Source organism: Otolemur garnettii, unplaced genomic scaffold (assembly GCF_000181295.1).
Source record: "Otolemur garnettii isolate 467f Iridium unplaced genomic scaffold, OtoGar3 scaffold00001, whole genome shotgun sequence".
NCBI classification, from domain to species: domain Eukaryota; kingdom Metazoa; phylum Chordata; class Mammalia; order Primates; family Galagidae; genus Otolemur; species Otolemur garnettii.
The window spans coordinates 28,411,325-28,427,148 of record NW_003852396.1 but is presented as its reverse complement, the minus strand read 5'-3'; the positions used below and the strand labels follow the sequence as shown (position 1 = coordinate 28,427,148).

Sequence of the window (15,824 nt, the reverse complement as noted above, 5' to 3'; positions counted from 1 at the left end):
CCTTAGCCGCTTGAGCCACAGGCGCCGAGCCTAGAAGTGATTTCTAAACTGAGATTTGATGGATAAATAGAAGTTAGCCAGAGATAGTAAAAATATTTCTGACCAATAGAACAGCAGGGGGCCAAGACAATTTGACATAAGAGAGGAATGAAAAGTTCAGTGATTGGAAAATAGAACATACAAGTGCCTGATCATAGTAAGGCATTGCAGGACATGTTAAGGACTTTTATCCTGGAGAAAATGGGGAAGTCATAAGAGGTATTTAAACACTGTAGCACTGCACAAAACGCATTTGCTTTGGAGGTATTATAACTTAAAGGGGGGAAATGGACTTTGAAACAGATTTGGATTAGAAATCTAGCTTTGTCACTGCCTCATGGGTGTCCTTCCTCTCTTGAAAAATAGAAATGATAAAATTTGTAAAGAGTCTGGTAGTCCAAAGAGGCCAATAAATATTTAATAGTTTCCTCTTCCTAAATCCCTATGAACTCTTTGAAGGCCAGAAGCAAATCTTTTAGAGCAAGAAAGGTAAAAGAGAAAGTGCCTTGGATCCTAAGCCAAGAGATTCGGATTCGAATGTCAGCACTACGCCTTCAAAAGTAATCTTTTTCATTTTAGCTTCCCCACCAATATTTAATCCGCACAATTAGAATAAGGATTAATATAATGAACGAAAACTGCTTGAGCTACAATAGGATGCAGTAATTACTACTGTATTCCTCTCCCACCACCTCCTGGCTTCAGTACTCCTTAGTGCAATGGGGACCATCCTAGCTCAGGGATCAGGGCAGGGTGGATGGCAGACAGCTGGACTGTCAAGGCTGGTCCAGATTACGAAAGCAAGTAGAAGGTGGGAAAGCAGAGAAGCAGGTGGGCAGAGGACGCATGCGCGCACGCACCCGACAGGCGCAATCCCGTCGTGCCTACAACGCTTCCCGCGCCAGGCCGCGGAACGCGGTGCTCACCAAGCAGAGGGGGAGAAGACTAACCGAACAGGCTCGTCTGCGTCGCAGAGGCGGATTCGCTGGGAGCACAGGATCTTCCGTGTTTTTTCCCACGAGGGGAGCGCGCACACTCAAGGGGAGGGGGGACCCATCGCACATTTTCATTGGTCACTGCTGGGTGTAGAGCCCGCCCTCCGCCCTCGCCCCACCCTCTGGGGGACCCGCTTCCGGGAAGGGGCGGAAGAGGCGGGGTGGCAGAGGCGGGGTCGAGATGGCGGCGCCTTTGAGGATCCAGAGCGACTGGGCCCAAGCTCTCAGGTGAAGCCAGGCCTGAACAGGGGCCTAGGAGGCGGGTAGCAGTTGTTGCCTTTACGTTGAAAGCCTGCCTAATCCAGGATATCCACAGAGGTTACCTCATCAGTTGTTGAGGGAGGGTCTAGAAGAAGTCACAAACCCATGTAGTTATTGTGTTTTATTCTCGGAACAATTATCCGGAGGCTAAGGGAACACATGGCCTATGTAATCCCTCTGTCAGAACTAGGATCAACGAGTTGGAGAAAAACAGGGTAACTGGGAGGCAGGAAGACTCTTGGCCAAGTAGTCATTTAGCGAACATTTCTTGGTCATCAGTTATTTGCAAAAGCCTTGCCAACCCTATCTGTGATGGAATCGTTGTGTCCTCCCTAGACCCCTAGTGCATACTAGACGATTCTGTTCAGGAAATAATGTAACACCTTCCATGCCCTCGCCTTATACTAAATGCGTGTGGAGCTCAGATGTGTACTCTAACATAAATGATGGTTCTTCTCTGCAAGAAGCTAACGTCTTAATTGGGAATACACAGCGAACCATTTTTTATTTGATTTGTTTTTGTTGTTGTTTGTTTGTTTGTTTGAGACAGAGCCTCAAGCTGTCCCCCTGGGTAGAGTGCTGTGGCATCACAGCTCTCAGCAACCTCCAACTCCTGGGCTCAAGCGAGTCTCCTGCCTCCGCCTCCCAAGTAGCTGGGACCGCAGGCGCCCGCCACAACGCCTGGCTATTTTTTTGATTGCAGCCATCATTGTTTGGTGGGCCTGGGCTGGATTTGAATCCGCCACCTGAGGTGTATGTGGCTGGCGCCTTAGCCACTTGAGCCACAGGCACCGAGCCACCATTTATTATTTGGAATTTAATTATTTTTTGAGGCAGGGTCTTGGTCTCTCACCCGGGCACAGTGGCATCATCATGCTGCCAGTGCTGCCAATGCTGCAGTCTTGAATGGCTAGGCCCTGGCGATCCTCCTGCCTCTGACTCCCAAGTAGCAGCTAGGATTACAGGCACATGCCCCTAATATCCAACTAATTTATTTTCTTCTTCTTCTTTTTTTTTTTTTTTTTTGCTATGTTGCCCAGGCTAGTCTCAAACTCCTGGCCTCAAGAAATCTTCCTGCCTTGGCCTCCCAAAGTGCTGGAATTAAAGGCATCAGCCAAAGCACCAGTCCTGACAGATATTTATTTGTCATATAGTGTGTCAGTTACTTCTCTAGGCACCTGAATGAGGATATAGTGCTATAGATGGCAACTATTATTACTGATAAGTGTTTTTCATATTGAAGCAATGAACATAGAATATGATAAAGTAATAAAGGAAGAACAATAATTGTTTATGAGAGAATGCAGGATCAGAATCAGAGGATATAATTTGCCCAAGATAATGCAGCTGGTCACGTGTAAGAGGGTTGCTATCAAGCTAGATCTCTCAGTCCTAAAATCTTAGGCTCTTTCCATCATAACCTAAACAAATATTAGGATGAAGAGATCAGGATTTGGAATATAGGGAAGGTACATTCTAAAATACATAAAAAGTCAGTGTGAGGTGTTAGAAAGAACACAGATCTTATTGTGTACCAGTCCCAGGTTTCAATTCAGATTTCATAGTTAGATGAGTTTGGACAAGTCACATCTGAACTTCAGTTTTTTATCATTAACAAGGTATTTTGTTTGGGGCAGTGGCCCCATATACCAGAGGTGGCGGGTTCAAACCTGGCCTTGACCAAAAAAAAAACAAAACAAGGTATCTTGATTGGCTATTGTGAAGATTAATGATGATATATGCAAAGTGCCTAGCACAAGGCCTCTTTTACTATAATCCTGATAAATATCTAAATATAAATAACCTTGATTTCTCAAAGTGAACACCCTATTGAGCATTAAGTTAACCAACAGATGTCTGTTCATTAAATATTTAATCCACAAATGTTTCATCAATAAATAAAGTTTGACTGTCTTAGAATAATCTGTACCTGGGTGGGAAGTTGGCCTGGATCTTGTCTAAGTACTATGACCAAACTGGAAATCATATGACCTTTCTTCCTTATGCCTATTTAACCTTGGGTGAGGCTAATTAGGCTTTTGTCTTTCTTCATAGGAAAGATGAAGGGGAGGCCTGGCTAAGCTGTCATCCCCCAGGTAATGTCCACGAATCTATATGTCCTCCCTGTATTTCTTTCTTTTTTTTGAGACAGTCTCATTTTGTTGCCCCCAGTAGAGTGCCATGGTGTCACATTTCACAACAACCTCGAACTCTTGGACACTAGCTATTCTCTTGCCTCAGCCTCCCAAATAGCTGTGACTACAGGTGCTTGCCACAGTGCCTGGCTGTTTTTTGGTTGTAGTTGTCATTGTTTGGCAGGTCTGGGCTGGATTCAAACCCGCCAACTCTGGTGTATGTGGCTAGTGCCTTAGCCACTTGAGCTACAGGTGCTGCCGAGAAGCAGATTTTAATAGGATAGGTGGCAGGAGAACTGGCTGCAGGGAATGGAAGGGGCAGAAGGACTGCAAAACTGCTGAGTTTGAAAACATGAATTGGAGCTTTACCAGTCCACATTGTCTATTTTTGTCTTTTTTTTTTTTTTTTGTCCTTTATTTGTGTCCTTTTTTGTAGTAGCACTCAGCAGCCTGCCTGTAGGAAGGTAGAAGATGAGTGGTTGGATTGATCCCAGTTCTATACACACAAAACCAGGACTGAGATCATTTTAGTAACTTCACAGATGGAGAGAAGTCATTGAGGGTGCTGTCAGGGGATGAGTTGAAATGCATTATGAGGGCCACACTTTAGGGTGAGTGGTGAAGAAAGGAGGGAATCATGGCATGGTATAAAAAATAAAGTACTGCTAGGTGTGGTGGTTCTAGCATGTCATTTTGGTAGCCCAGTGTGTTTGAGATCAGTCTGGGCAACATAGTGAGACATTGTCTCTACAAAAAATTAAATTTTTTTTTTTTACTTGTAAAAAAAGAAAGAGGCTCGTTTCATGAGCATACAGATGCTGAATTAAGTCTTTAAGAGGAAAAATGTTAAAATTCTTTTCATTTTGGTTTGGTGCTCATAGCTCAGTGAGTAGGGCTCCTGCTACATACACTGAGGCTGGCAGGTTCGAGCCTGGCCTGGGCCTGCTAAACAACAATGACAACTGCAACCAAAGTTTGAGGCTGCTGTGAGCTGTGACACCACAGCACTCTATCAAGGGTGATATAGTGAGACTGTCTCAAAAAAAAAAAAAATTCTTTTTATTTTTTGAGACATGCTTTTCTTGTGCCTTAGGGAAACCATCTTTGTATGGCAGCCTAACTTGTCAAGGAATTGGCCTAGATGGTATCCCAGAGATTACAGCTTCAGAAGGATTTATTGTGAATGAAGTAAACAAGGTATGTTTTTATGTCTTCTGGATGGCCCAGTATTCAAAACTATGGTAGTACTCATATGTCTGCCTTTGATTCTTATACTAATATCAGTATAAATATCATCCCTCCTTCTTTTGTATAATAATCATAGTTTTTGCTGCCTTTGAGTGTCAAAAGTTTTTTTTCTTTTATATTTACATATACTTTTAAGTACAGTCAAACGTCCTCTCACTTTCCTTATACCAGCTCTGATCTACATGTATAATTTAGAATTTTCCAGTATCTACATCAAAAAGCTTAATGGATGAAATTATAATAATTTTGATAATATATTTGATTTAACTCAGAACATCTGAAATATTATTTCAATGTATAAATAACATAAAAAATTATTAATAAGATATTTTATATTCTTTTTATTATCTTCAAAATCCTATGTATATTTTATGCTTGCAGCACATTTCAGTTTAGACTCTAATTTTTTATTGGAAATACTGTATGTAGGTTTTATAAAATTTATAGTTGAAAACAGATTCACATATCCAAATATGCAGCTACTACCTATCATATTGGACTGCATAGCCTTACAGTCTGTGTCTGGCAAGGCCTTGGTGAAGAGCCTACATTAATAGTACTTTAATAGTTTTTCTCATTTATCTTTGAGGTGAGTAGATGACTAAGCTAAGTGTTTGAGAACCCATGACTTGCCTTTTCTTATTCATGCTGACTACTGTAGAAAGTATACTCTATTGAGATGATCCCCAGAGGGTAGAGCAGCTTTTGTGTGTGTGTGATTAAACATTTTTTTTAGTTGTAAAATGATTTTAGTATACTGACAAATACAGAGAAAATCTTGCTTTTTAAGTAAGATGTTTAGCAAATGTTAATTCATTATCCTCCTTGTGCCAGATAATAGGCTTCATGTCATTATATATTTTATTTTTCTCCTCATCTACTCTGATTTTTTTTTTTTTTTTTTTTTTTTTGAGACAGAGCCTCAAGCTGTCGCCTTGGGTATAATGCTGTGGCATCACAGCTCACAGCAACCTCTAACTCTTGGGCTTAAGCGATTCTCTTGCCTCAGCCTCCCAAGTAGTTGGGACTATAGGCACCTGCCACAACGCCCGGCTATTTTCTGGTTGTAGTTGTCATTGTTGTTTGGCAGGTCCAGGCTGGATTTGAACCCGCCAACTCTGGTGTATGTGGTTGGCACCTCAGCCGCTTGAGCTATAGGCACCAAGCCTCTTTTTTCTTTCTTTTTCTTTTTTTTGAGACAGAGTGTCCCAATGTCACCCTCAGTAGAGTGCTATGGTGTCATAGCTTACAGCAACCTCCAACTCTTAGGCTTAAGCGATTCTCTTGCCTCAGCCTCCCAAGTAGCTGAGACTACAGTCACCCCCTATAATCCCCAGCTATTTATTTGTAGTTGTCGTTGTTTGGCAGACCCAGGCAGGGTATGAACCTGCCAGCCGTGGTGTCTGTAGCTGGTTCCCTAGCCACTGAACTACAGGCACCAAGCCTATATTTGTTTTGCGTAAGTAGCTATGGGTATTGTAGAAGGTGTCAGAAGATCTGAGTCTTAGTTAACTCAGACACTTAACTATATGATTTTGGACAAATAACTTAGTTCTCTGAGCCTCAGCTTCCTCATGTATAAAACAGAGACAGTGGGCTACTTCATGGAATAGCTAATGAGCAGTGAGACTACATAGGCATGAAACTATAAAATATAAAAGTGAGGTATAATTGTTTACCATAACAATTCTGTGGGAATGGCATTTCAAATTTCCATTTTGCAGATAAGCAAACAGACTCAGAGAAGTTAAAATATCCCTAATAATCAAAGTCAGTTTGATGATGTGCTGGAATTGAAACCCACTTCTATTGATTCCAAGTTAACACTAATTTGTAAGCCTGCATTTTCCCAAGTGTTTTATCAGTATTCATCCACAGCCTAGGGCCTGACTTCTCTTTTCCCTTCATATTCAGACCTGGATACAATCCTTATCTCTTCAAACATCATTGCTAATTTTTGCTGTGAACCTGCTGGGTGGGTTGAGACAGTAAGTGCTTATAGTTGAACGTTCATTTGTTTCCTAACTGCTTTGAGTCTGTTTGCTATTTTATATTGTTACATTGTTCTATTAAATAGTAAATCTGTCCTTATGCTTAAATGCCTAACCCTGGAGGATAATAAAAGCTTGACTTTGAATTTTATCTTAGTGTGGCCTACTCACACTTTTTTCCCCTTAGATTTTGTCTATTTTGATATCTTCTGCAGTTTTTTCTTCAAAGTATTTTTGTTAACAGCATGATTGTCTACTGCTCAAATGGGAAAGGTAATTTAACATTCGCCTTCCTCCACAGTCTATTTATGAATTCAAGGTTGATTTGCAGGATCAATAAGTAGGAGGAAAACAATGATTCTTGAAATCTGTTACATAATTAGCCCAAAGACATGAACTCTTCTGAGAGCAAACCCAGTTCTTACAGAGATCCAAACACTAAGTTTTTATAGCTCTTTGTATCTTTCTTGGTTGAATATTTAGCCAAGAAAGTTTAGCTGACACTTCAGTTTCTGATATGCATGCACTCAGTTCCAAACCCAAATCAGCTCTCTTGCAGCTATATAGGCTTGGTCATGCAGTTAGAAGCAAAAATTCATTTAATGAAAGGCCTGCAGGCAGCCAGGCATGGATATGCTGCCTAAGAAAAAGTACTTTTTGTATAGATAGTCTAATTGTCTTTTTAAAGGAGTAGATGACCCATAATAAGAGCATATAGACTTTCAGTGATAAGAGTATTATGACTTTGAAACTGTTGTTTGTAATGAACTGTTAGGACTTATGTTTGTTGGATGAAAAGAGGTTCAGAAAATCTTAATTACTAAAGACATTTTGATTCTGTAGAGTTTCCAGAGAATTTGAAATACTACTGCAGAAGAGGTAACAGGTTAGGGGCCTTTTGGTGAGTGCAGCTCCTCAGCTCATTCTGGGAAATATACACTTAGGTGGTGGTATTTCATATTATACTGGTTAAAGTAAGAGATGGCATATAGAGATGCAGTATAGAGTCTTACTGCAAGAATTCTAGAGGAAGGGTTTACCAAGCCTTATATAACTCTACAGTTGCTACCTGCAAACAGCAACATCTATATTTACCTGAAATGATTACAGATGGCTTTTAGCAAGCCGTGTGTACTGAATCTAATACCTAGTTCTGGGTATACTTTCCTACTATGCCACCAGTGTTATCTTGCTCTGTAACTGAGAGACAGATAATAATGATGAAGCAAAATACACAGACCATCAAAATATAGTTATGTGACAATAGCCAGTCTGTGAACATGTATAGTCAGTTCAAGTCCTACAGGGCAAGAGGCACTACAAACCTGACCTGGGCCTACACATTTTATAGGCCTACATAAATTAGGTACCATAATTTACCGATTTTCTCTGGCAACTGTACATGTCAGTAGTCTGACATTCTTTCTGGAAGTTCTGACAGGCAACAGGTTTTTTTTGTTTGTTTTTCTGAGACAGTCTTTTTTCCTTTTTTTTCTTTTGAGACAGAGTCTCACTTTGTTGCCCTTGGTAGGGTGTCGTGGTGTCACAGATCACAGCAACCTCCAACTCCTGGGCTTAGGTGATTCTCTTGCCTCAGCCTCCCGAGTAGCTGGGACAACAGGTACCCACCACAACGCCCAGCTATTTTTTGTTGCAATTTGGCTGGGGCCAGGTTTGAATCCACCACCCTCGGTATATGGGGCCGGCGCCCATTCACTAAGCCACAGGCACTGCCCCTGAGACGCTCTTACTTTGTCGCCCTCAGTAGAGTGCCATAGCATCATAGCTCACAGCAACCTCAAACTCTTGGACTAAAAGCAATTCTCTTGCCTCAGCCTTCCTGGTAGCTGGGACTGTAGACACCTACCACAACTCCTCCCGGATATGTTTTAGAGATGGGGTCTTGCTCTTGCTCAGACTGGTCTGAAGCTACTGAGCTTAGGCAATCCACCTGCCTCAGCCTCCCAGAGTGCTGGGATTACAGGTGTGAGCCACTGTGACCAGCCTCAACAAGTTTACTTTCAGACTTGGCTTTTAGGCCCTAGGCTTGAAGGCTAGTACTGGTTTTCTTCACATTTCCTTATGTACTCTTCTGTTGATTCTTTTCCTTGTCCTACTCCTAATGGAGAATATTGGTATTAGATTTTCCTCTAAAATATTAATGTTCTCATGCTTATCTGTTGTATTTTATTGGTAATGTGCCTTCTATGGAACAGCTTACTTCAACATAAAAGGGTAATGGCATTTCAATGATACCAAATTACATTGCAGCCCCCTGCAGTAAAAGGACTGCTAAGCTTTGGAGGAGGGATAGTTTTATGGGCTGGGCGTATGAGAGAGGAAATACTTAGAAGGTGAGAATTTCTTGTAGTCCTAATGTTTTCTTTAAGAAACATTACACTGGTGTAGCTTTACTTATGAACTTCATCTTTTCCTCTTTGTATAGAAAAGTATTCATATTTCATGTCCAAAGGAAAGTGCATCATCCAAGTTTTTGGCACCATATACTACTTTTTCCAGAATTCATACAAAGAGTGTAAGTATTTTGATCAAATGAAAACAAAACATAATGGCATTTTCATTTTTCATTAAAATGAAATTATAAACATTCATAATTAATGTGTGTTTCATTTACTTTAAATTGTAAAGTGATACCACTGATGAAATTTATATGTATTTGGTAAAACTGATCCTTAAGTCTACATAGAATATTTGTACAAATCTAGTCACTAGTAATCTTAGAGATTATATGAAATTCCCTATAGATGGTTTTTTTCCCCGTATACAGAGCTACTTACCAGCTTTTGGATAATGATGTAATAGCTGATGCTTGCATAATATGCCACCGCTAATATTTTATTCTTTTCCCTATAGGACAGGGCCATTGTCTCAAAATTGCAAATATACTATATTGAGGAATAAATTTCAGAGATTTTTGTATAATAATAAACCTTCTACTACCATGGGTCTCTTTGAAGCAGAAGTAAGAAATTGGTAAACTGATTATTTTAAAGCCATCCACTTATTGTGTGGGGTTTTTTTTGAGACAGAGCCTCAAGCTGTCCCCCTGGGTAGAGTGCGGTGGCATCACAGCTCACAGCAACCTCCAACTCCTGGGCTCAAGCAAGTCTCCTGCCTCAGCCTCCCCAACAGCTGGGACTACAGGCGCCTACCACAACACCTGGCTATTTTTTGGTTGCAGCTGTCATTATTGTTTGGCAGGCCCAGGCTGGATTCGAACCCACCACCTTAGGTGTATGTGGCTGGCGCCTTAGCCACTTGAGCCACAGGCGCTGATCCAGTGTGGTATATTTTTTGAAAGAGCTATTTTGTTTGCCCTAATTACAAAACATATTTAGTGATGAAAATGTAGGAAATATAAAAGAAAGTGAAAAGCACTCTTATTTCTATACCTCAAAAATAATTGCTGTGGGCTCGGCGCCTATAGCTCAACCGGCTAAGGCGCCAGCCACGTACACCTAAGGTGGCGGGTTTGAATCCCCAGCCCGGACCCGCCAAACAACAATGACGGCTGCAACCAAAAAATAGCCGGGCGTTGTGGCGGGGGGCTGTGGTCCCAGCTACTTGGGAGGCAGAGGCAGGAGACTCGCTTGAGCCCAGGAGTTGGAGGTTGCTGTGAGCTGTAATGCCACGGCACTCTACCCAGGGGGACAGCTTGAGGCTCTGTCAAAAAAAAAAAAAAAATAAATAAAAATAATTGCTGTGAACTTTTGTTGTATATCCTTTTTTGATAGTAATCATAGTAGTTAAGGCTAATGTTTATTGATTGGTTGTTATATGCCAGCAAGCATTATGGTAACTTTACATAGTTTTCTACTTAATCCTCTCAGTGTTTTCCTTAAATATTTTACCCAAATAAATTTCTACCTGGGAGGCTGAGGCAGGTGGATTGTCCTGAGCTCAGGGATTCAAAACCAGCCCCAGCAAGAGTGAAACCACCCCCCCCCCCAAATAGCTGAGTGTTGTAGTGGGTACCTGTTGTCTCAGCTACTTGGGAGGCTGAGGCAAGAGAATCAGTTGAGCCAACAATTTGAGGTTGCTGTGAGCTATGACAGGACAGCACTCTACCAAGGGTGATAAAGTGAGACTCTGTCTCAAAGAAATAGAATTAAATTAAATTAAACAAAATAAGGCTGGATACGGTGGCTCACACCTGTAATCCTAGCACTCTGGGAGGCCAAGGCAGGTGGATTGCTTGAACTCACAAGTTTGAGACCAGCTTGAGCAAGAGTTAGACCCCTTCACTACTAAAAAAATAAAAAAACTGAAGCAAGAGGATCACTTGAGCCTGAGTTGGAGGTTGCTATGATCTATAACATGATGACACTCTACCCAGAGCAACAGCTTGAGACTGTCAAAAAAAAAAAAAGGCTTGGTGCCTGTGGCTCAAGTGGCTAAGGTGCCGGCCACATACACCGGAGCTGGTGGGTTTGAATCCAGCCTGGGCCCACCAAACAACAATGACGGCTGTAATGAAAAAATAGCCGGGTGGTGTGGTGGACTCCTGTAGTCCCAGCTACTTGGGAGGCAGAGGCAGGAGAATCGCTTGAGCCCAGGAGTTGGAGGTTGCTGTGAGCTGTGATGTTACAGCACTCTACCCAGGGTGACAGCTTGAGGCTCTGTCTCAAAAAAAAAAAAAATTATTAGGGGGCAGTTTTCTTTTAAAGCCCTAGGTGTTAAGAGTATAGCTAGATTAAGCACTAAAATAAATAAATAAAGCCCTAGGTGAATTTTTGCTCTTAGTTTGCTTTGTAAGTATTGTTGCAAGAAGATGAGGCCCACTGGAGAGGATGAACACCATGTTTCAAAGAGAAAGGGCTTTATTTCAGTTGGAGGAGCAACGGCACAGAATTTAAAATGGCTACACTCCCCTACTGGCTAAGTTTTCTTTTTACTCGCAGTCAAAAAGTTCTTGGTGGCGCCTGTAGCTCAAGCGGTTAAGGTGCCAGCCACATACATCAGAGCTGGAGGGTTCGAGTCCAGCCCCAGCCTGCCAGACAACAATGACAACTACAATCAAAAAATAGCTGGGCATTGTGGCGGGCGCCTGTAGTCCCAGCTACTTAGGAGGCTGAGGCAAGAGAATCGCTTAAGCCCAGAAGTTAGAAGTTGCTGTGAGCTCTGACACCACTGCACTCTGCCCAGGGCAAGAGCTTGAGGCTCTGTCTCCAAAAAAAAAAGTTCTGGCCCATAGATACGTTTCTCACTGGTCAGTTTGAATCAAGCTGGAAAAGTGGGCTCTGGCTTTTACAGAACCGTGAGCTTTTACAGTAGTGGGAACAAGCATTAGTTTCTAGGTCCCGGGAAATTTCCACAAATTCCTAAGAGCTGAGTCACCAAGGAGAGGACCTCACAGTTGTATCCTTGGGGTCTCCTTGAGAAGGCTTCTGTTCTCTTAGATGTTCCTTTTTCCAGGTATCCTCTCTCAGTATGAGTAAAGATTTGCCTTGCTTTAAATAAACTGTTACATTATAAATTGTGCCTTCTGGCTTATGGTTTATTCCAAGAAAGTCAAGGTCCCTGTAATAAATAGGCCAGTGACAGTGGCTCATGTCTTGTAATCGCAGGACTTTGGGAGCCTAAGATGGGAGGATTGCTTGAGGCCAGAGGTTTGAGACCAGCCTGGGAACATAGCTAGACCCTGTCTTTACAAAAATACAGAACAATTAGCTGAGCATGGTAATGTGTACCTATAGTCCTAGCTGGGACTATAGTGGGAGGCTGAGGCAAGGACCATCACTTGAGCACAAGAGTGTACAGCTGCAATGAACTATGATGACACCACGGAACTCCAGTCTAGGTGACAGAGTGAGACCTTCTCTCTAAAAAAAAAAAGTGGACTAATCAAAAGACTGTACATCTATATATTTGAGTTAAAAATGTAGGTCTTTATGATTATTTATTATTTCGTACTTTAACTGAATATTTTTATTTATTTAATTTTTTTTTTTTGAGACAGTCTCTCACTTGTTCACCCTTGGTAGAGTGCCATGGGGTCTTAGCTCACAACAACCTCAAACTCTTGGGCTCAAGCGATCCTCTTGCCTCAGTCTGCCAGGTAGCTGGAACTACAGGTACCTGCTACAACACCTGGCTATTTTTTTAGAAAGGGAGTCTTGCTCTTGCTCAGGCTGCTCTCAAACTCATGAGCTCAAGCAGTCCACCTGCTTTGGCCTCCCAGAGTGCTGGCATTACAGGTGTAAGCCACTGTACCCAGCCTGTCCTTTGTCCTTGACTTAAATTGTCATCTTTATCTTATATTTAGGATTGTTCCATTGATCTGTCTATTCCTTTACTGTGACTAAGAAATAGTTCTTTAGCTTGGACTCTGACCAAGGTTTGTATCCTGGCTCTGCTATATTACCTTAAAAAAATACTTAGTTATCCCTTAAGCCTCAGAGTCCTCATCTGAAAGATAGGAATGATACCTAACTTCTAGATTTTTAGGGGATTATATGAAGTAGTATCTATTACAGGTCTGGCATATAAGAGATACCTTTCCTCCTTTCCTGTAATAGAAGTTTCTATTAAGGATATAACTGGTATGACCTATAATCTATTCTTTAATTCCTAACATTTTTAAAGAAATAGTTCAAACTTAATTTATTTTTATGGCTAGGAACTAGGGCCCTGATGATGGGAAACAAAGGTAAACAACATAATGTCCCTGTCCCCTTTAGGGACAGTATATTTACCAAAAAGATGTAATATACCAAGTTTTCTCAGTCTTATTACCATTGACATCTTAGACTGGAATCTTTATAGTAAGGGGCTATTCTATACATTGTATGATGTTTAACAGCATCCCTGACCTGTACCTACAAGATACCAGTGGGACACCCCTTCCCCTATCAGTTGTGACAACCCAAAATGTTTCCAGATATTGCCAAGTATCCCCTAGGAGGAAATTCACCCCTGATTGACAACCTCTACAGTGTATGAGCCCAGTACTGACGGCTACTGAGGGAGGCAATGATTAACCTCTTCTTGGAGTTGGGAAAGCCAATCACCTTTTGAGAAGTAGGTTATGTTTTAAATTGTTAACTGTGCCCCTTTTCCATTTCTTATTCTCTCTTTCTCTTATTTGAGAGATGATTCATCCATTTATTAATCATCTACTATATTGTGGGTATTCTTCTGGGCACTGAATAAAATGAATAAAACTACTCTTGTAGAGTTTACATCGTAAGGGTATGGGACTAGATGGGATTTGCTAGTGACTAGGATATAAGATGTGAGAGAAGATAAAGAGTTGGGATAATTCTAAAAATTTTCGCCTGAGAAATGAGTAAATTGTGGTGCCATTTACTAATTGTAGGAGGAACACTTGTATTCATATGGGGCAGGGAGGATTAAGAGTTCTGTTTGGACATACTGAGTTGTTCACTGTAGCCAAAGGTGAGTGCCTAGCAAGCAGCTAAAAAGATGCCGTCTGTATCAAGAAAGGGTTGAAGTATGTTGTTTTTGTTTGTTTGTTTGTTTTTGAGACAGAGCCTCAAGCTGTCACCCTGGGTAGAGTGCTGGTGGCGTCACATCTCACAGCAACTTCTAACTCCTGGGCTCAAGCGAATCTACTACCTCCGCCTCCCAAGTAGCTGGGACCACAGGAACCCACTGCCATGCCCAGCTATTTTTTGGTTGCAGTTGTCACTGTTGTTTGGCAGGCCTGGGCTGGATTCGAACCCGCCACCTTAGGTGTATGTGGCCTTAGCCACTTGAGCAACAGGTGCCGAGTTGAAGTATGTTGTTTACAACAAAATGATCCACATTTAAATTGACAGTCCTGTTATTCTGAGGAACCAAAATAAAGAAGAAAATTTTAGAAAATGTTAGAGTTGGGGTGGCACCTGTGGCTCAGTGGGTAGGGTGCTGGCCCCATATACCAAGGGTGGCAGGTTCAAACCCGGCCCCGGCCAAACTGCAACAAGGAATGGCCAGGGGTTGTGGCAGGTACCTGTAGACCCAGCTACTTAGGAGGCTGAGGCAAGAGAATCGAGTTCGAGGTTGCTGTGAGCTGTGACGCCACAGCACTTTACCAAGGGCAATAGAGTGATACTCTGTCTCAAAAAAAAAAAAAAAAAGGAAAGAAAAGAAAATGTTGGAGTTGACTCATATATCCCTGTATTTCTTGCCAAATCTATTCGTTACAGCTTAATTGACATAGAACAAAGTAAGATGGAAGGTTAGATAATTAAAGTTGAAGTCTGTACTTTTTTCTTAACAATTTATGTGCAAATCATCATTGCTGGGAACATGTCTGGAATTACATATCTCATTCCCACATTTTGGGACATTTACAGCTGGGTCTTTTTTTTTTTTGGAGACAGAGTCTCACTTTGTTGCCCTCGGTAGAGTGCTGTGGCGTCATAGCTCAGAGCAACCTCCAGCTCTTGGGCTTAAGCGATTCTGTTGCCTCAGCTTCCCAAGTAGCTGGGACTACAGGTGCCCACCCCAACACCCAGCTATTTTATGTTGCAGTTGTCCTTGTTGCACTGGCCGGAGCAGGGTTCAAACCCGCCAGCCTCAGTGTATGTGGCTGGTACCATAACCATTGTGCTATGTGGTTACGAGCCAGAGCTGGGTGGCTTTTAAGAAAAGGATTTAATGAAAAGGAATAAAAAGGGCGGCACCTGTGGCTCAAGGAGTAGGGCGCCAGCCCCATATATTGGAGGTGGTGGGTTCAAACCCAGCCCCAGCCAAAAACTACAAAAACAAAAACAAAAAGGAATAAAAAGGGTGTATATGCAGGTTTCAACTTGGGATCAGATTATGGCTTATGCATGAAGCAATTGCTGATATTGAAACTATAAAAGTGAATCTGTAAATTCACTTTTATTTATTCTGAAAGCCCTATGTATCTGTACATATATGTACATATGTGGAAATATCTTTGCTCTTCCTTGAATCCTTCCAGTGCATTTTGGAAGATTATCTTTTGTGTAAGTAGGTTCTGAGAATTAGGAAAAGTATTTTAGTCTTGGCACCTGTGGCTCAAGCAGCTAAGGTGCCAGCCACATACACCTAAGGTGGTGGGTTTGAATCTAGCCCGGGCCCGCCAAACAACAATGATGGCTACAACCAAAAGATAGCCAGGCGTTGTGGCGGGTGCCTGTGGTCCCAGCTACTTGGGAGGC

General features: G+C 41.9%; 2 protein-coding genes across 5 annotated transcripts in view; one reads left to right on the top strand and one right to left on the bottom strand.

Annotated features, from left to right (window-relative positions):
- LOC100949377 (cytochrome c oxidase assembly factor 4 homolog, mitochondrial) overlaps positions 1-1,045 on the bottom strand; it is a 3,404-nt gene extending 2,359 nt beyond the window's left edge. Inside the window, exon 1 of one of the 3 annotated variants that reach the window (XM_012801848.2) lies at positions 900-1,045. The gene's annotated coding sequence lies outside the window, so the exon portion shown is untranslated. The remainder of the gene's footprint in view (positions 1-899) is intronic. The other 2 variants (XM_003781366.3, XM_023510528.1) reach the window with 2 other exon arrangements.
- A 123-nt stretch (positions 1,046-1,168) lies between these two features.
- PAAF1 (proteasomal ATPase associated factor 1) overlaps positions 1,169-15,824 on the top strand; it is a 39,903-nt gene continuing 25,247 nt past the window's right edge. Inside the window, exons 1-4 of one of the 2 annotated variants that reach the window (XM_003780911.3) lie at positions 1,169-1,262; positions 3,351-3,391; positions 4,524-4,627; positions 9,116-9,205. In XM_003780911.3, the coding sequence (XP_003780959.1) occupies positions 1,216-1,262; positions 3,351-3,391; positions 4,524-4,627; positions 9,116-9,205 (282 nt within the window). In that variant the 5' untranslated portion in view covers positions 1,169-1,215. Of the gene's footprint in view, positions 1,263-3,350; positions 3,392-4,523; positions 4,628-6,592; positions 6,667-9,115; positions 9,206-15,824 lie in introns of those variants that run through there. The other variant, XM_012801107.2, reaches the window with a different exon arrangement.